Here is a 21468-nt window from a genome sequence, read left to right on the forward strand (position 1 = left end):
CATAGCTTTCACTTATCTACGCGTGGACGACTGAAGACGTCGCGTCTCGGAAACACACACACACACACACGTCGGTCAACAGACTTGACGAGATGCAGCTTTCAGAACTTAACTACCCCAGACATAAAGTGAACACAGGTTTTCCAACGGGTTTAAAGTTTTGGAAATATGCATATTCACTTTTGTTGCAGTTGACAGTAATGTGAGAAGATCGATAGCCCTCCCACATCGGTGCAGTGAATATGAAGCTAAAGCAGGTCAGTTTAGCACAAAGTATGAGGTTTAGCTTTAGAAAACAGAGATTATTTTACACATAATCCTCCGTAAAGCAGTGAATTGTCAACTACGGACCTGAAAGGTCCAGTGTGTAAGTATCAGTGACATCTAATGGTGAGACTGCAGAATGTCAAGGCACTATGGTGGCCGTCACATACACAGGAAGAGTAGAATAGTGATGTCTTTTTCATAGTTAACTTCAGTGCATGCTCTGACCAGTTTACTCAGGCTGCTGTAGAAACATAAACTGTGTATAAAATGGTTTATTCTAAGGCTACAATCACCTAATTATAAACGCATACAAACACACTTAAGGATACTCTTTCGATTTCTGCCAGTAAAACACACCTAAATGTTCAACTCTGGGCATTTAAGAGCCAGGTTTTCTTTTTGTTTAAGGTCCTTAAAGAAACTCTAGCTGCACGTCTAAATCCAAACTTACAGCTTTTAAACCAACTTTTATGACTATACTACTAAGCGAATGAACTACTGGCTTTAGCTTCATATTAATTAACACATGTATTTCCATACATGGAAATACATATAATTCCCACTATATTTTGGGTCCTAAACAACAATAAAAAAGAGATTGCTTGGTTCATAGTCAGTTGCCAGACCTGTGTGACATTGGAGACGTTGAACAGTCAAGGACATAAATGGAGTATGGTCATGCTGTAGCAAATGACAAACTCTGTACTGTTTCAGTGAGTCCGCCTGTGCGAAGAATAACGATCACCAAATGATGTTTTGCAGAGTGTGAACCTTCATTTTCCCTCTGAGGCTCAAGGTTTCAAGATTTTTAAAAGCTCCCACTGTGCCCGTAACCTTACCTTCAACAAGGAGCATGTGTGCGTGTGTCTGCATTTGTGCGCCCAGAAGTGAGTAAAAGGACTGAAAATGAAAATGAAAGGACTGTGAATGTTACATATACAGACATACATACAGACATACATACATACATACATACATACATACATACCCCCTACTGATTCTGTAGAATGTCTATTGAAATAAAATCTTCCTTCAGTCTGAGACACATCACGCTTTAAAGACGTCAGATGTAATATTTAATGTTTGCTCACCTAAAAATGCATGCGTGTCTTGAAATCAAATGCCTTATTTAGCCTTTGCATATAAGAAAATGGTTCGTTATGGAACAGATCCTATAGTGTGTAGAGCTTGCGTGTTGTACTGTACAATCCTTTTGCATTTTGCAAAATTGATCTCCATTGATTGCAATGGTTCTAACTGCTCCTAACTTCATGCTCCTGTGTTTTCTGTAAGAGGAGACAGGTGGATTTACTGTTGGTTTGTTTGTTGCAGAAACACCTCTTTAATGCCACATCAGCCATTTATAATTGCAGTGGTAATTAATTCTCAAAAATGGATTAGGCTAAGTGTGTTTAACACAAGTGCACGCGGCAGACTGAGATTTACAGTGAAGCTGGCGGCGGTGATTTGACCTTTAATTTGAAAAATCACAATCACTTACAACTTATGATCACAATTTATTCCAGTTAAAAACACAAGACTGTGCTCACATGGTGAAATTTGAGGCCAACTGCACGTTGACATTTAAATAGTCCCATGATGAAACGATTTGACTGAAACAAGCAGAGACTGAATATTTATTTGGTGTTCATCGATGGTGCTAAAGGCAGGTGTGTTTTTGAATAACGTACGGCACTGCGTTCTTTTCTCCACTCATTATTTTTTAGCATTTTGAGACTGTTAAATCCATTTGTTTCAGGAACAAACTGCATGCACGTTGTATTTGGCTGGAGCACCATGGGAATGCCTATTACCAGCAGGCAGGTAAACAGTTGAGCGGCTCGGTAACAGAGTGATGTATTACAGCTCTGCTCGGCTGCGTCTGATCTGTAACTGGAGTCACAATGTCGGCTTTGATCCGGAACTTTTTTCCCTTCCTTTTTCTTTTTTTTTTGTTTTTGTTTTGTTGAAGGAGCGACAAACTACACTCAGATCTCAATTTGACAGCTGCTTCAGATGTCTTTCATCCTCGGAGATACTGACCTTTCCTCTCTCCGTCAGCATTGACCTCTCGACACTTTCGCCGTGTGTCACATGTTTGCTTGCATTGTGGTTTAACATTCAGCTCATGTATGCAAATAAATTCTGTTTGCCAGTTGCACATTTATACCGATGATTGTACTTTTATATTTATGTAATTAAAATCAAACCTATATGAGACAAGAGGGGGTTCCATTAAACACGGATATTTGCTGACGATGCTATGATCTTCTTTATTACAACAAGTCTTACACTAACTATTGAAGTAATATAATATTATAATGATATTAGTGTTTATGGACAAAATATCATGATGATGCATACTTTACTTTTGATTAAAAGTACCTAACGTATCTCAGAAAATTAGTTGAAGTCACTTTTTTATGATATTACTGAAGTAAAAGTCTTAAAGTATATGACATTTACTGCACTTAAGTATCAAATGTCATTTTCTGACATAAAACGTACTTGAGTTTTAGAAGTAAAGGTTTTAAAAAAGTGAGGAGTTAGGGATTGAGCCATGGTAGCTCGTGCTAGTTAGCGCCGCCTACTAGTGTTATCGCCTACTAGCGTTATCGCCTACTAGCGTTAGTAGGCGATAACGCTAGCTAGCTAGTGGTAGGGCGAGTTGTTAAATTCCTGACTCTGCTAGTATGTGTTTTTAAGTAAGACGCTTCACCTCATGTTGTAGTGTGTGAATGGGTGAATGGCAAAACTATAGTATAGCTATAGCTACATAGCGTAGCAGCTCATCAAGACTAGAAAAGCTCTGTATAAATACAGACCAACTCTTCTTCTCCTGATTTTATTTGGTAGTAACGAGTGACAAAGATAGTTAGAGGAAATGTAGAGGAGTAAAAGTAAAAGTTTCTAGAAATACAAATAACAAAGTGAAGTACAGATATGTGAATTTTCTACTTAAGTACAACAAAGTATTGGTACTTTGCTACATCACAACCCTGAAAACTTGGATGCTGATTTAATAACTCTGATGTCACTATACGTTTGTTAGTGACAAATAACCAAATAGTCTAGAAAATCCTTGTAAATCCACAACTTTACACTTGGATTAAGCTGGTCTTTTTATCTAAATTTTGACGTAAAATGTCAATCTATTCCCAAACTACACGACTTACCAGCTCAAAATAAATATTCACAGACTACCATGAATGTTTGTTCTTATTAAAGGTTTATTTAGTGATTAATAATGTGATAATAATGGTATATTACTATTGATAGAGGTATAATTTATATTTATAAACCTTTTATAAAAGGCGTCGCTGAACGTGATACCACAGTTAAGTTAACCCTTTAAGGTACTACTCAACCATTTGGTCGACCACATTTTAAGTCACTATATGTCATTGAAAAATGCATCAAGCTGAACTCAACACTTAAAGTGACTTGCTCTGAATGTTATACTTAATGAATTATGCAAACCCGGTTTATTATGAACAGACTTCTCAACCATTTGGTTGAGGCCTGTATCTGTAAATAAAATAAAATAATAAAAAATGCAAATAAATAATTTTTCATTTGCTTTTTTTGTGGTGCGTACCTTAAAGGGTTAACGTTGGTAGCTGACTCAGATTATGTGAATATCAGTAATGTGTTCATATAAAGAAATACTGCAGTACCTGCAGTCCCAATACTCACTTGTTTATCTCAGCGGCAGCTGTTTATTATAATATTCCCTAGAGAAGAAAGAACAAAACGTTTCTTTTATTTTGCATGATAGAAAATGCTCTTTCTTTGATTGTGGTCACAAATGCTTTCCCATTTAATTTAAATTGTTTTATCATGTCAGTATGTCACTGTTAGTTAAGCCTCCCTTTGGCCTACACATTTCTCTCAGGTCTTATTCCACCAGAACACACACACACACACACACACACACACACACACACACACACACACACACACACTGCTGCTGAGTGCGTAATGGGTTGATCAGGATGTTAGTCATAAAGGGGGGACCTGTAATTGCATTCATTATTGAAATGAGTCTGATCCCAGCAAATTATGCAGAAAAACAACATACATTATCTCACTGCACAAGAGTTAAAAGGAGTCTGTGCGGAGGAAATGTCTGTACTCATCTGTAATTTTCTGTTTAGCGAGACGTCTGCTTTCTACTGTTAGCGATGACATAAAACAGTCCAGTGTTGTTGCTGGAGGAATTAACACCCACCTAGAATGACTGCAGTTTCCCTTCCACTCATGCTGGACTGCTTTTGATCACTCGTGTTATTGTTTTGCAGAAATATCGGCATGCTGCCAGTCTTTGCCAGTCTGATTCCGTTTCACACATCACACACATTTTCTTCTGCAAGGTGGCCGATTCAGGCGCCAAAAGCCCCAAAAGAGTTATATGATTTTAGACAGTTATGACGAGAAAAGATAAACAGCGACGACAACTACATCGCCTTCTTGTGTCTTGTCTTTGTTTCCTCATTCTCGGCATGCAAACAACCCTTCATGTCACTCTGATACAGTGCAAACAGCACGGGATTATTCCTCAGGGAGACATGACTGCAGTTAAACCTTCGGCAGCAAACTGAAGTGTTTCCTCTGGGTCCAGCTGTCAGAGGCATGTGCCTCCATTTCTTCACTGCAGCACAAACCTCTGATTCCCTGCCATTTATCTGCTCACACTGTGTCTCTGCACCTCCCTCTCTCTCTCTGTCTCTCTGCATCCTCACTATAGCAGAATGTGAATATGAACTCTACAACTGCAAAACTCTGCTACAAATAGGTGAGAAAAGGGTGAACTTTGATACTTGGTAAAAATAGAATTTATCTTCATGGAAAGACCTCAAATTCCAATTTATTTGGATGACAAGCTGTTGAAAATCAGTTTTTCTTAAAACCTTATCAGATTAAACAGTGATAACTGATAAAATTGTCTTGGGTGTAGACGGTTAAATTGGCAGTAGACACGTGTACAATGATCCCCATGAGTCCTGAACAGTGAATCATGTAAATTTATCACTGTGGGGTTTTAAAAGATTGAATGTTTTGCACTGCTGCTAAACCAGATAATGTGTAAACTGACTTATGGGATGGAATAAAGCCAAGAATGTGCATTTTCAACTGATGGAAAAGCAGATTGTACATATACAGGTCAGGACTATTCGATTGCAAACAGCCCTTAAGCAGCAGGTGATGACACATTTAAAACATCACACATCAAAAGTGCAATTAAATAATAATAAAAGAACTAGTAATAAAAATATTTCGGTCATACCTGTCCTTTGCACACCGTTTTAGCTGCAACTATACTCAACAAAAATACAAACGCACGATGAATGCGTAGAACGTCATAACATTTGCTCAGATTCTTGATGCATTTGTTTATGGAATGATTTGCTCAAACCCAGTAGTCCAGTGTCACTTGGCCACTCCTATTGACTACAATCGCAGATTGAGTATTTCAACTCACGAGAGTGATGGAGCATGGCAGGAGTGGTGGTCAATATGCGTGACCAGTACACAGACACTCCTTATGGTCTGGTCAATAAAAGGGCACACCAAAATGTGGACTTTTGTCACTTGTTAATGTGCCACAGATGTCACAAATCATGGGGGAGTGTGCCATTGGCATGCTGAGTGCTGGGTTGAGCGTTACAGCTGTGGCAACACAACTGAATGACGGCGTATTCACCAGACATGTCGCTAGGTGTTCGCTAGTGTCATGTCTAACAAAATGTAAGAAAAGCATCATGAGGGGGCCATATAAAATGCTCCAAAATTACTGGAAAATTAGGAATTTGGGAACAAAAAATGTCCAAAAAAAAAAGATGAAAACTTGGTTTTCATGAAAATAACATACATTTATTTGCTCAGGGGAAAACCACCCCGCACTGGTGTTCTAGGGTTAAAAAAAAAGAGTATATATTATATGCTATACCTTGATATATAGGACAAATGTGCTTGAAACTAACCGACATAGGAAAGAGGAAATTCAACAAGTACTGATTTATGTGGACAACATGGAACGTCACCAGTCTTTTCCTTTAATCAGAAATAAGGCAGCAAATACATTTTCATTGCGCTCATCTAAATTCATGAGAACAGACTTTAGATTCAGAATTTAGCTGACAGCTATCAAGGTTCATCAAGGCTGCAAACCGATGATGTAAAAGTCTTTTAATGGGGACAGACTCTACGGGATTAATATGTCCACACGGTATAAATTGATACATTTAGATAAATGGGGGGGGCGATAATGGGGTTAATTGCTTCAGTTGCTTTAATAGCCTCGGGTTCTGAACTCTTTATATTCATACCTTAACCTGGGGCAGTTACACATTTATTAGGATAGTTTTCAACCCAGCAACCTCTGCACACACACACCTTTGATGTATAAGAAGTGGTCACTGCTCTCTCACTGAATTCAAGGTAGAGTGAGTGAATCAAAAGTCACAGTCAAATCTACATGTGTAAGGCTGAGCAGTGTGAGTGATGATGGCAATTACATTATAACATCTGCTCAAATTTCTTTTCCCCCCTCACTGTTGGAGGAGAGGCAGGAAATGAAGGGTTAGCAGATAAGAGAAAGTCAGCCGTTCCGCTAATGAAGTGCAATGCGATCTCTTCCACAGATTAGGAAACAGCAGCATTTACTATCGCAGGAATTCCTCAGTGTCAGCCGTGCTCCTCCGACGCACAGCGGTTCACGGCCGGTAAAGACGAATAGCAATCAAGCTGGAGCTGAGAAGGAAACTTTTTAGTGACTCAGATCGAGGGTTTTTTTTTTTCCTCCATTATCTTTGGCAAAATAAAACGGTTCAGATCCAGAACACCTCAACAGGAGTATCACAACAATGCAATCACACATATATATAATCCATGTATACACTGTAGGTACAGGGCTTCACAAATGTATTAGACCACCTGACAGAAATCTTTTAAGTTTTAAAGTCACTGGGATTCTTCTCTGAGAAGTGCATGAATGCAAGTAAATAACTATAATTTGACCTTTTATTCAAGAAATGACGATGTGTTTTAATAATAATAATAATAATAATAATAATAATAATAATAATAATTATATTTTAGAATTAAAACTAATTTCGATTTCAAAGAGCTCCTACACGCTGCTGTATTAACCATAAAGGAAACATCAAACATTACTTTGATAGCTCATTTAGGACAGCTGGGTGATGGCCTAATAAATGTGTTCAGCACTGTATACACAAATAGTTATTGAAATATGCCTTTGAAGTATGTGCAGTTAAAATGCAGCAACCAAAGCAGTTTTCTGAAACTGAAAGTTAATTTCTTAGAAACACATTAAACTGAGTTGACTTTAAAATATGTGGAAGTGTGCAAACCAGTGTGTGTGTGTGTGTGTGTGTGTGCCGGTGCTTGTCAAGGTGATCTTAAATTCCAGTCATGATGGAAGTTTGTTTGTCCTTCATGGTCAAATTCTGGATATCTCCCCCCAGTGTGAATGTGAGCCATAATCTTGTTTCCACAGACTCTGCTTCAAAATCCGCTAAGTATAGACAAATTTGCTTTTATTGCACCAAAGAGAGAGCCATATTGTACATTGTAATATAATTCCCCATCTCTCTCTTCTCTCCCATTCCCTCCCGCCTCCCACCCCCCATTTTCATCCACACAAATACTTTTCCATTACCTCTGGTTGTGAGAATGAAACTGAGAGATACTGCAGTTGGTGTTAAATTTGCTGACAGGCGGCAGCAGCACTATCGCTGGACTATTGGTGCTGAGCCCCCCACCCCCTCTCTGCTCTCTGGGGAAAGATGTGACGGAAAGAATGATGTGACTGAATCTCACACGTTTATGGTATTTCAGGAGAGGCTCAGTAACAGGAGAGAGAGGCTGTTCACAGAGGAGGCAAACTGGCACTCGTGATTTACATTAGGACCCTTAATCGCCGTCTTACTTGGCAGAGCTGAGAGTCAGAATGAAGCCGTGTGATTGTGAAAAATGTTGTGTAAAGTGAAAAAAGCAAGAACAGAAGGGAGAGCCTGTGTTTCTCTGGTCACCCTATTAAGCAGCACAGCAGTGGGGGAGACGACGGGAGGAAGGAGGGCGGGAATAAGGGAAGGAAGAGGGGGGGAGGCCTGAGTTGTGTTTTCATGTTTTTGTGTCTCTGTGCAGCCCCAGCAGTGCACATGGAACCAGTCTCTCCATGAGCCTGATGTGCTCCCTTAATTATGCTAATAGACAAACCGCGTTGAGGCTGCACTGCTCGAGGAGAAAGGAGAGAAAAAAGACACCCTGGGGCTACAAGTGAAAAATAATAACAATATATAATAATAACACCAGGTGATGGTGATGGTGCAGAAAGAGTCTCGGTCCGCTTATCTTCAGCTTTGTTGCTTCTGCTTCGTTCCACGCGCTTGATGTGCGAAGACGGCTGTTGAAGTCCAGTATATGATGTGATTATGTACCTTATGTTTTAAGGAATTCTCCCACATCTTTCCCCACATCAAAGGTGCTGGTGCAGTAAAAAAATATCAGGGACTAATGGGATTCAAAGGAAATGCCAAGAGAGAAATCCTCATACGAACACTGCAATGAGCGGACACTTTACATTCTGGCCATTCGGCTGCATTGTTGCATAAAAATGCTGGTTTATCTTTAGCCTTAAACACATGTAGACACATTTTTGTGTTTTGGGCTTTTAATTTGTCGAATATTTTATCCTTTTTTCTCATGAATATTGTTAAAAATATGTTGAGTTCTTAATATACTATAAACTAACTAACTAAAACACCTACAGCCCACTCAAATCAATACTTTTGATGGACCATGGCAAAAACAAAAACCTGCTCTAGGTATGAGTATTTTATAAATGATGACATTGCAAAATAAAAACAGTTTGTGCTAATCTTTGACAAATAATTTAACCAAAAAATAATCCAGTCTGCATGAAGTATATTTAAAATAATTATTTTATTGGGTTTTTTAGACCATAAAATGAAGGTGCTACATGACAAAAACTTGAATTTCATTAAAATAATAATAATAAAAAAATTAAACATTAAAATGTGATATGTATGGAAAGGACTAATTCAAACTATTTTATAGCGTCATTTTTCATGAACACATTTTGGTGCTCTAGGGGTGTTAATGTAACTTTTTTGAAGGGTTAAAGTGCTGAAGAGAACAGTTTTAAAGGACAATAAATATTTGATATGTGGCCACTTTAACAGCAGCAAACATGACCCAAACACTCTCCTTTTGTCAGTTGGTAGAAAGAAAAAAAAAAGTACTTATTGGGCAGGTTTATTAATCATTGCGATCATTATAACTTATTTAATATGCTGCTGAGGAGTTTCCATTAAAAATCAGTCATTAATGAGGATTCACAGTGTTACTTGAATTTTATTCTGCACTTCTCAAGAAGAAGGACCTTGCACTACAGCCGCAATTCATGGTTTAAAATGCAAATGTGCTGTGTGTATTTATTCTTTTAATCTTGCTTGACCAGACGACGAAGACGACGGCGACCTTGCACATCAGGGAGGGAAAGAGACTTGTTTCATTATTATCCAAGGCTGCACCTTATATTTCTTGCCAATGTGACACAGCACTTGACACACACACATCAAAGCAGCTCAACGGTTAAAGAAGTCTGTTATTTCTCTTTAAAAAGGACTTTTGAGCTTGCAATATTTATATATGCATGATGCATTTGGTGTAGTTTGAATAGAAAACACCTTACATCAGCCTTGTCAGTGCGACTGCAGGGCAACACTGTGGACACTACAGATGTAAAGAAAAATATGCACTTCACCTTATTTATTCACGTTAATGTCAGCAATAATAGATGGACCTTGGTGATTGTTGTTTTCCATTTTCGTCTTAATTACTTTCCATTATATGATGAATATAATGATATCCCTCTTATTTTACAGTCCACTTCGACAGCTGCATGCTCTTCCTTCAGAGGTTGTTTTCACACATGACATGTAATGTGATACAGTATAGAAAAAGCACGAGTGTCAGTAATAAAATAAATTCAGGGTGTAAGCATTGTTACCCAGGCCCTGACACTGTGGTGCAGTGCGGCGGCGTCATCATGTCTCTGCATTGACATGTCTTTGCATCACCTGAGGCTCAAACTGTAACAACCTCAGACTCAGACTCAAACAGGTCACCACCTCCTGATGAGCTTTGCCAACCGCGACTACTATCAATAATTCAGTTTCAGACAAAAATGCAGGGCAACATTCCCAATTCTAATAATTCAAAGTTTCTGAATTGCTGCTATCGGAAAATGTTGTCAATTTCTGATGAATATTTAAGGTTTATTTTGCAAGAAGTTGAGGTTTACACGAGTGTTTGCAGTCAAATATTTTCGATGCACGGAGGGCTCAGTTTTTGATCCTTCAAAAATCTGTGTTCATAGAACTGACTTGATATGGATCAGTGAAAGTTTGAGCAAAAATGTATGTTTCATTCTGTACATACAAATGACTTCTTAGCGTAAGAAGCCCAAATTTCCCTGTTTCTGTCCTTTTCTCTCTGCGTGTGCCTGAGTGTGTGTATGATGGGTTGCAGGTGTGTGATTGACTGATAGCAGACATCGTCTTTGCTTCTAAATGTGCTGCTGGTGGGTTTTTGAAGTGGGGAGATTGACTCTCTTTATTCGTGTTGCACTCATGTGTTCCTCTTATCCTAGAAGCAAAAGTAAAAGTTTTACACAGCTGCATGTAGTGGCACCATCAGGACCGTTGGCTCCTCTTTGATGAACTGTGGAATGGGGCCTGGTCCTCTGGGTGCCACATTTAGTTCATTCATGCATGGGAAGCTGCTGTATTTCAATGGAAGGATAATAATAATAATAATAACCGTGGCTGAATTCCATTCAGCTGCTTTAATTTCAGGATTGTTATTATGCTGACTCACACTGACCTCGTGGCTATACTAGAAAACAAACTGAGTCAACATTAATGTTATTTCTGTGTTTTTCTTGCAAGGATAATTGAAGGTGCCTGGAGGGGAAAAGAAGCCTATTTATGTCAAGAAATGTTTACCTTATTTTATATATATTTTTTACGCTTAATTAGCTGCCTGCTTTTCAGGAGACTATGTCCTGGAGACCTATTGCAAGTTACTACAGTATGAGGAAATGTATTTTCTGCTGTACTCCACAGTAAGCTGCATTCATCATTAACAAAAAAAGCCACTGTGTTAACTACTTTAGGCTATAGTGCATTATCCATATTGTTTGTCTGATATACACATGCCCTCTGGATTTATAGGACGACAGGATAACTAACATAAGTAATATTTACACTACGCTTTTGGCAGTAATGTATAATATACTGTCTGCAGTTATTTATTTATAAGACTGCTTTTGAAACAAGGACTCTGTTGTTGATCAAAGCATGTCTGCACGACACACAATGGCCACACATTAATGTTTACTAGGCCATGCTCACTAAATGACAGCATGTGGCTCTGCTGCTGTGTGTCAATAACTACCAAAGGAATATTTACAGAGATATTTTAGAGCAGGGGTCACCAACCTTTTTGAGATGAGAGCTACCTTAAGGGTAAAAAATAATATGGAGGGCTACCACATTAACTTTTTTTTTATTTGTTTACCATTTAAATTATTAATATTATGCGTTAAACTGCATACACATTCATTCCAGTGCTTACTCCTAACGATTATCAGTTTTCATAAACAATATCAAAGATATTTTACTGAGCGATCATACGGATACATGCAAGTGAGGTGAAGTGAAGTGAGCCCGCGGGCACCGTATTGGCTGCGTGCGGGCTACCAGGTGCCCGCGGGCACCACGTTGGTGACCCCTGTTTTAGAGAATTCATGTGTTGCCAGAGATGATTTTTTTTTTTTTTGCCTGTTCTACTCCCTCCATAAATTTCCGGCATTGTACTGTACTGCACTCTGCTGGTAGCAAAGAGTAGTGCCGATTATGGACTTTGCATGATGCTCCATAAACGAGCTGTGCAGCATTAATCAGCACACACACAGAGAGGACACTCATTTCCTGCACCACCAGTTTTGCTCTATATTATTTATACTTCTAATTACATAGTAGTAAATATATATATATATATATATATATACTAACAGCCAAAGAACTGTTTAACCCTTTAAGGTACGCACCAAGAAAAAAGCAAAAGCATTTTTTATTATTTTATTATATTTACTTATGATAACAATGAATGAATGAATGAATGAATGAATGAATGAATGAATGAATTGTTTATTTCGGGCACGACAAGTAATCAACATCTGCATACATCAGCATTTACATTCATACACATGACCGAAAGGGACAGCGGGAGAAGCAAAGCTTAAACAATAACGTGAAATAAGACCTTACAGTATTTCAGATACAGGCCTCTACCAAACGGTTGAGACGTCTGTTCATAATAAACCTGGTTTGCATAATTCATAAAGTACAACATTCAGAACAAGTCACATTAAGTGTTAGTGAGTTCAGCTTGTTGCATTTTTCAGTGAGATATAATGACTTAAAGTGTGGTCGACCAAATGGTTGAGTAGTGCCTTAAAGGGTTAATCAATATGCTCCTACGAACAGATAACACACCACACTAATCAAACATTCAGTTTAGTTATTTCAGAATGTATCAGTTTTGTCATGTTTGACTCTGTGTTTGTATTAAGGTACTATATTAAAGTATCTATCTATCTATCTATCTATCTATCTATCTATCTATCTATCTATCTATCTATCTATCTATCTATCTATCTATCTATCTATCTATCTATCTATCTATCTATCTATCTATCTATCTATCTATCTATCTATCTATCTATCTATCTATCTATCTATCTGTCTGTCTGTCTGTCTGTCTGTCTGTCTGTCTAACTGTTTATCTATCTATTATAAATAAAGTTGAGATTAAAAAAAGATCATCTAAGCGCCAAAAACAGGTCCGGGCGGAAGTCGCGTTCGGACCATGTGACGTCTCCTTTCGCCTGTTATTGGCGGAGACTCGTGCGTCCCTTTCCCGCGAGTGAGACGCTCTCGCGCCGCGGAAAAGACGTGTGCTCGGTGATGCGAGGAGAGACACGCGCTAATGCTAGTTTACTATTATCGGTATAAATATAACGACAGCTGCTTTTCTGAGTCGCAACCATGAAGAAACAAAGCTCTCTTTTCAGCTTCTTCACCAAGTCTCCGCCGCCGGTGTCCAAGTCGAAGCCGAGTCCTTCTCCGGCCGAGGCAGACCTGCCGTCCTCGGTGAAGAAGTCCAGCTCCTCTCCGAAAGAGGAAGCGAAACAGGCACCGCGACAATTGCAGCAGCAACAACCGACCAAGAGTAACAAAGTCAAATCAAAAAGTGACTCCAAGTCCGCAAAAGGAGGGTTTAAGAAACTATTTGGGGACAAGGCAACAACAACAACCAAAGCAAGGTGGGTGATAGTGTGGAGGGGACGTTTGGCACTGGCCTGCAGTTATAAACTGATTTAAAATAAACTATATATCTATGCAGAATCATATGATAGAGAATCCAGGGACTATGATAACTTGTTTTTATGAAGCATTTGTTTATTGGTGTAAGGCAGAGTTTCTCACTCCTGGTCCTGCATGTCGTAGGTGTCTCCCTCCTCCAACACACCTGATTCAAATAAATGGGTCATTATCAGGCTTCAGTAAAGCTAAGAGCTTAGTGACGACATGACCATTAGAATCAGGTGAGTTTGAGCAGGGACACCTCTAAAACATGCAGGACAGTGAGAAACCCTGGTGTAAGGTAACCGTTATATAAACATGGACAGTGAATGTCACATTTTGCTACTCATTTCTTTGAATCCCATCTAAACCATACCGCTGACGATTTACTAAAAAATGAATACAAATTCAAAATAAATATAAAAAATAATGGGAAGAAGAAACTACTGTGTGCTTCAGCTTGTTGTCTCTAAAGTGAGTGAGCGTTCATCTTTGTTTGGTAAATAATTGATGAAATGCAAAACAAAGAAAGAAAATAAAATTCTCTTTCTTTCATGTTCATTTTGTGCATTTAATGTTAGCCTGATATCGGTATAGTAAAAATATCAAATAACCTAATGAACTGTACTGTTATCAGTGCTAATCCATGTCATCTAACGGTGTGCAATTTAAGGGATATTTACAAGTGGCTACCACTGTATATGACCTTGGGGTCAATGTCTAGTGTGTGTGTATTGTAAAACAATATTCCATCATGCTATCACGTTATTAAAATACAAAAACAGGCAGAAATTAAAGTCACTTTTTTGTATACTGATATCAGAACCTCAAATATCTACCAATACTGACATAAGTGAGTCTGATACAGTACTTGTACTATGTTTTTAAACTTGAGTATGTTTTTAAACTGCAAAGCTGTACAGTTATTTACAACACATTCTGCTCCTTTAATGAAGATATAAACAACAACATGACTGAGATGAAGAAATTTGGCAGGTTTTTCTTTGTATTGTGTTTTTTGATTTCATCAGATTTTTCCGATCTTTATCTTTGGTTTGTGGATGAAATAAGACACTTAAGGAGGTTATCATTTCGAGTTTTGGGAAAATCCAGTCAATATTTTTCACCATTTCCAAGATTTTATATACTAGACAAGTAACTGAGAAACTAACCAGCAGAAAAAGTGATAATGGAAAAAAAAATTGCAGCCCTGTTCTGCATCTATACTGAGTGACATTTAAGATGATTGACGTGTCTTGAATTAAGATAGAAACTCATGCATCGCTGTAAGAGGAAAGCTGCATTGTACCAGACTTGGCTGCAAGCTCATTTCCACCCGTCATCCTCACGCATAGTCATATGACAAGTGAAATTACAGTGCATTTGGGCTGTTTAACTTACTAACATAAGAAAATTGATGTAATTAAACATGAATGTAGTGTCTTTTCAGTGCTGCAGTATTAACCTGTTGCAGTCTGTCCTCCTTGTAACCTAAACTCTGTTTGTAAATGCTTGAATTAATTCATTCTTTCTGTGCAGCAGTGCCACGCTCCCATTCAATGCCGGTGCCCTAGTGTGGACAAAACTGGAGGGACACCCCTGGTGGCCATGCATGGTGGTGCCCCAACCTCTGACTGGACAGCAGATGAGGGGCCGTGGTCCAGCCCAGCGCATACACGTCCATTTCTTTGATGAACCTTCGACAAGGGGATGGGTTAGCACTAAATATGTCAGAGAATATCTAGGTTTGTAACAATTGCTTTTACTGTTGGAGTTAATTATATTCTCCTCAATGTCATTATTTATTACTATCTTGCACCTGCGGGAATACTTATTTCACATTCTGTTTTTTCAGGCTCTGACAGCAGTGATGCTAGAACCGGAGGTGTGTTCTTTAGCAGCAAGCCTGTGATACGCCGCGCAATGGAGCTTGCTGACGCGGTCATGTTTGACAGTCCTGAGAAAAGATTAAAGATGCCGCTCTGTACAGATGCTTCAGATGATGAGGATGAGTATGAGGAGGATGAAGAAATGGAGGTGACATTGTTTTTACATTTTTGTTAGCATCTTGATAAAGTGTATCTTAAAAAGCTTGCATTTTAACTAAAATATTTTATGATTTATTACTAAAATACTTGTACACACGTCACTACTAGGTGGAGTCGTATCCAGGTGGGCCAACAACACTGACTGATGAAGAGACCAGTGACGATAACCAGAAAACTGTGGAAACGAAACCTTCTAAAGTCAGTCGCCGTTCATCCCGTGCTTCAACAGAGAAGAGCAACCAGGCTAAGCGGCGTCGCATTGTTGTTGCCTCAGACAGTGATGACTCGGGTGAAGAATTCAAACCAGAACATGCTGCGTCAAGTAGTGAAGATGAAGAGGAGGAAGGAGCTGTGAGTAGTGAGGAGGAGAAAGATGAGAGTACGCGAGAGTCTGAAGCTGAGAGCCCCATCAAGCCTGTGAAGCGCAAACGTCCCGCAGAGAAGTCTGCTACTGTAAAATCCAAAGCAGCAGCTACCCCATCTGTCTCTGCACCGAAACGAGCTCCAGCGCCTCTTGCAACTGACACGAAGTCACGTTTGTCAGCCTTCTCTGCACCGGACAACTTTGAGAGCCAGGCAAATTCAGGCACCAGTGGAGGCACAACCGTTTGGGACCATGACAAACTGGAGTGGTTGCACGATGGCAGGAGAAAAGACGGTCGAAGGCGGCGACAAACGGAGGATGACTACGATCCCACCACTCTGTATGTGCCTGAAGACTTTTATAACAGAGTCACACCTGGAATGCGTCGGTGGTGGCAGCTTAAATCAACTATGTTTGATACAGTGATCTTCTACAAGGTGGGGAAGTTTTATGAGCTCTACCATATGGATGCTGTGGTTGGAGTCAACGAGCTGGGACTGACGTTCATGAAGGGGACCTGGGCACACTCTGGCTTTCCAGAGATCGGCTTTGGGCGCTTCTCGGCTGTTCTGGTCCAGAAAGGATATAAGGTTGCTCGAGTGGAGCAGACGGAGACCCCAGACATGATGGAAGTGCGCTGTAAGTCCATATCTAAGCCCACAAAATTTGACCGTGTGGTGAAAAGAGAGGTCTGTCGCATTATCACACGTGGCACTCAGACCTACAGTGTTTTGGATGGTGCTCCTTCAGAGAGTCAGAGCAAGTTCCTCCTGACTTTTAAGGAGAAGGCAGAAGAGGACAGCTCTGGTCATTGCCGCACTTATGGAGTCTGCTTTGTGGACACCTCAGTGGGTTATTTTCATGTAGGTCAGTTCCCAGATGATCGTCACTGCTCACGTCTGCGCACCCTGATAGCACACTTCTCCCCTGTGGAGGTGCTCTTTGAGAAGGGAAACCCATCCGTTGAAACACGTAAAATACTCAAGGCCTCGCTGTCCTCTGCCTTGCAGGAAGGACTTCATGCAGGAACGCAATTCTGGGATGCCCAGAAGACTCTAAAAACCTTCTCAGAGGAAGAATATTTCAAAGATAGCAAGGAAATGCAGACTGGAAACAATTTTCTACCTCCTCTTCTAAAGAAGATGACATCTGAAAGTGATTCCCTGTGCCTTACTCCTAAAGAAGGCTATGAACTGGCACTGTCTGCACTGGGTGGATGCATTTTTTACCTGAAGAAATGTCTGGTAGACCTCGAGCTGCTCTCCATGGCTAATTTTGAAGAATACGTCCCAGTTGATGTTGAGATGGAGAGAGCTGCTGGACCTGCCAGTTTCTTCTCCCAGACTTCTCAGCGAATGGTCCTTGATGGGGTGACTTTAGCAAACTTGGAAATCTTTCAGAATGGGTCAGGAGGCACAGAGGGAACACTCATGGAGCGTTTGGACACATGCTCCACCCCTTTTGGAAAGAGGTTGTTAAAGCAGTGGCTCTGTGCTCCTCTGTGTAATCCCACATCCATAAAGGACAGACTGGATGCAGTTGAGGACCTGATGAGAGCTCAGGCTCAGGCTACAGAGGTGTCAGACCTGCTGAAGAAACTCCCAGATTTGGAGCGTCTCTTGAGTAAAATCCACAGCATTGGCACCCCGAAAGGCCAGGATCACCCTGACAGCAGAGCGGTTCTCTATGAGGAGGTCACTTACAGCAAGCGCAAGATAGCTGATTTCCTCTCTGCACTGGAAGGTTTCAAAACCATGCAGGATATTATTTCCCTTCTTGCTTCAGTTTCAGGTAAATTTCGTTCCACGCTGCTCCGTCAAGTTGTGACGGTCAAAAGTAAAAAAGATGGCCTCTTTCCGGACCTCTCTGTTGAACTCAAGCGCTGGGACACATGTTTTGATCATCAGAAAGCCCGCACTACTGGTGTCATAACCCCAAAGACTGGCTTTGATCCCGAGTATGACCAGGCGCTGGCCGGAGTGAAGAACTGTGAAAGAGAGTTGCAGGAATACCTGAACAAACAGAAGAAGAGACTCGGCTGTAAAAACATGTCCTACTGGGGAACTGGCCGAAACCGCTACCAGATGGAAGTGCCAGACAGCATCTCGGAGAGGAATATTCCCGAAGAGTACGAGGTGAAATCAACAAAGAAGGGCTGGAAGCGCTATGTAACACAGGAGTCTGAGCGGCTGTTCTCAGAGCTGCAAGGATTTGAGGAGAAGAGAGACACTGCCCTGAAAGACTGCATGAGGAGGCTCTTCTACAACTTTGACAGAAACTACAGAGAGTGGCAGACTGGTGTGGAGTGCATGGCAGTGCTTGGTAATTATACTTTAGTAACTCTTATCTTTATTATCAATATTAGTCAAAGTAATTGGCTAGTACAATTTAAAAGTACACCAGAACAAAGTGATTTTAGTTTTCTGTTCTGTAATGGAGACACGCTGGTGTTGCAGGTGTCTGCTCTGAATACATTTCCTGCAGATGCTATCAATATACACAATCTCTCTGTAATGTCTATGCACAAGGAAGTTGCACCGGTCTGAGTGCTTGATGAGTACTTGGAGTAACTGTTCCATTTAAAACAATAGTTAGGTTGCAGTGATGTTTGTTCTAGGCAGAACTGTACCTGTTTGTGTTTGTAGTTTCACTGCGCTATTCACTTGGCCACGTTTTGTTTTATCCATTCAATTTGGTTATGACAGAGCTGAGCTGCAAAATGTACCATAAAATACTGAGATTATCATTTTCAGCAGCTAATTCGTCTTTATTCTTTTCCACAGATGTATTGCTGGCCTTGTCACGCTATAGTCAGGGTGGGGACGGACCAATGGGGAGGCCACAGTTGATGCTTCCTGGCGCCAACGACCACGTAGCTCCCTTCATCGACCTTGTTGGATCCCGCCATCCCTGTGTCACAAAGACCTTTTTTGGTGATGACTTCATCCCTAATGACATCTTCATTGGCTGTCCTGGTAGTGGTGAAACTGAAGAGGAGAAAAGTGGCGCCTTGTGTGTCCTTGTCACAGGGCCTAACATGGGTGGAAAGTCCACTCTCATGAGACAGGTGGGTCATTTATGGACCTGCATGGATGTACGTAGAAAAATGAAATGATGGGCTCAAGATCTTTTTGAAGTCTGTTGTCCCATATTCAAATGCAGCACTGCTCTTTGTGTACAGTGTGGGCTTGTGATCATCTTAGCTCAGCTGGGTTGCCATGTTCCTGCTGAGAGCCTGCGCTTCACACCAGTTGACAGAGTCTTCACCCGACTGGGAGCCTCAGATAACATCATGGCTGGTAACACCTTAGATTTCTTTAATCAATATATTGTGTTATAAAACGATGTTCCTTAGGTTCACATGTTCTTCTGTTTTCTGTAGGAGAAAGTACTTTCTTTGTGGAGCTAAGCGAGACTGCCAGCATCCTGCACCATGCCACTAACCACTCACTTGTGCTCCTGGATGAATTAGGTAAGTATCGTTTTTGTTGCACATATTTATAATGATCCTGGGTAGTTTTTCAGTGTTCTACTGTGGTGGGTTAGGGTTGTTTGTGGAGTGTAATTGTTTGCCTGTGAATTGTTTGTAGGAAGGGGCACAGCCACATATGATGGCACTGCGATTGCCAGTGCTGTTGTGAAGGAGCTTGCTGAGAAGATCTGCTGTCGTACCCTGTTCTCGACACATTACCACTCCCTGGTGGAGGACTACGCCAACAACAATGCTGTGCGGTTGGGCCACATGGTGAGTAGAAATGGGAATCTTTAGGTCCGTCACCATACGATTATGAAATGATTATCAATGCCTCTTGAGGTACTTTCAGTCTTTGGTAAGACTTTTGTCTCAGTGTGTGTGATCACTCACCACTTACCCACCGCTATTTTTAACAACAGTGCATTTGTAATGAGAAACAAGTGTTTAATCAATTCCCATTATCATTTATTAAACTAAATGAAATGTGTAAACTGGAAAGTTACAGCTGCATTGTAAAGAAGTAACCCGTTTACCCTCAGTTTACATATTTAAGACAAAATGTAAACTGAATCCACATGTGACATTAGCCTCCAGTCATCGGTTATAAAGTGGACACGGTGTGCGATACGCGGGCAACAGATGTCCAAACATCGCATGTAAATTCCATTCTACCCTCTTTCACCCGTGAGGCCATGAGTGTCAGTGAAATAGCGCAGCTCCGTTCTTCTTTATGTGCTCCCCATAAAGTGTCCTGGTGACCCCGCGCTGCACTTCATAGTTCCGCCTTTTCATGCGGTCTATTTTACATAATTTAACATTTAAATAATCAGAATTTGTGAATCGATTCAGAATCGTCCAAGTCTGAATCATGATGCATCGAGGAATCAATTTATTTCCCGACCCCTCACCGTGAGTACAACGAAGCAAAAGTATTTATGCAGTGGAAAAGTTGAGAGTGAATAAAGTGTTGCCAACTGCTCTTGAGCCTGGTTTGTGTGTTCATTACTGGTATGGGTTAAATGCAGAGCTCACATTCACCATCACTAATGGGTTTGTGTGCAAATAAAGCTAATTTTAGCATCTGCCTGCTGGGATTTGATGATATTGCTCAAATATGTATCAGAACTGACAACCACTTACCATTCTAGTATAGGAGATTGTGGGTTTCTAATGGCCTATTTGTGTTATGAACAGTGTGGGAATAATGGGGATGTTTCTTCCACAAAAAGAAGCATTAGTTGGTAATGTGTGTGTTGTACAAGCAATCGCAAATCATGGCCAGGGTTCTGGTATTAAGTGTTGCATCACTGCTTTGTCCCTTTTGTCCCAGGCCTGCATGGTAGAGAATGAATGTGAGGACCCGAGTCAAGAAACCATCACATTCCTCTACAAGTTCATCACCGGCGCTTGTCCAAAGAGCTACGGCTTCAACGCCGCTCGACTTGCCAACCTGCCAGAGGTGGTCATCCAATCAGGACACAGGAAGGCCAGAGAGTTTGAGAAGAGCACCATCAGCCTCAGGCTATTCAAGTATGTATCTGCTGCTTTGTGCCAGGACTGCAGTTAACAACAACGCTCTGTTCTGATTTCTTCTGTCCTCCCCTCTTGCAGGAAGCTCTGCCAGTTTGCTGAAGACGCCTCACAGAGTAACACACACTTTGCTTCACTTGTACAGGTGCTTAACAATCTGTAATTTCTAAAATATGATTTGTTCTCGCTGAATTTGTTTTGTCAGCTCTTTGTGGGGAGGAAAAAAAAAAACACTACTGTAACGATCTAATAAAGTTTATTTTGTTTTTTTAAAAAAGACAATGTTTCATCTAGGAAATCCCT

The 21468-nt window shown here is 40.4% G+C and overlaps 1 protein-coding gene across 3 annotated transcripts; it reads left to right on the forward strand.

Moving 5' to 3' along the window:
• Positions 1–13430: 13430 nt before the first annotated feature.
• Positions 13431–21385, forward strand: msh6 (mutS homolog 6 (E. coli); the record flags this gene model as incomplete). 3 transcript variants are annotated; one of them, XM_083897674.1, is made up of 10 exons in its annotated part: positions 13431–13708; positions 15288–15493; positions 15604–15785; positions 15905–18482; positions 18944–19227; positions 19342–19459; positions 19543–19632; positions 19751–19905; positions 20966–21165; positions 21247–21385. In XM_083897674.1, 10 exons carry the CDS (start codon positions 13431–13433, stop codon positions 21326–21328), a joined length of 4173 nt encoding a protein of 1390 aa, XP_083753800.1. In that variant the 3' UTR covers positions 21329–21385. The 3 variants fall into 3 exon arrangements, with proteins under 3 accessions (XP_083753800.1, XP_083753801.1, XP_083753802.1); XM_083897675.1 differs by having other exon boundaries at positions 15291–15493; XM_083897676.1 differs by having other exon boundaries at positions 15291–15493; positions 15926–18482.
• Between the last annotated feature and the right edge of the window lie 83 nt (positions 21386–21468).

The sequence above is a fragment of the Microchirus variegatus genome (genome assembly GCF_963457635.1).
Source record: "Microchirus variegatus genome assembly, chromosome: 11".
Lineage (NCBI taxonomy): Eukaryota > Metazoa > Chordata > Actinopteri > Pleuronectiformes > Soleidae > Microchirus > Microchirus variegatus.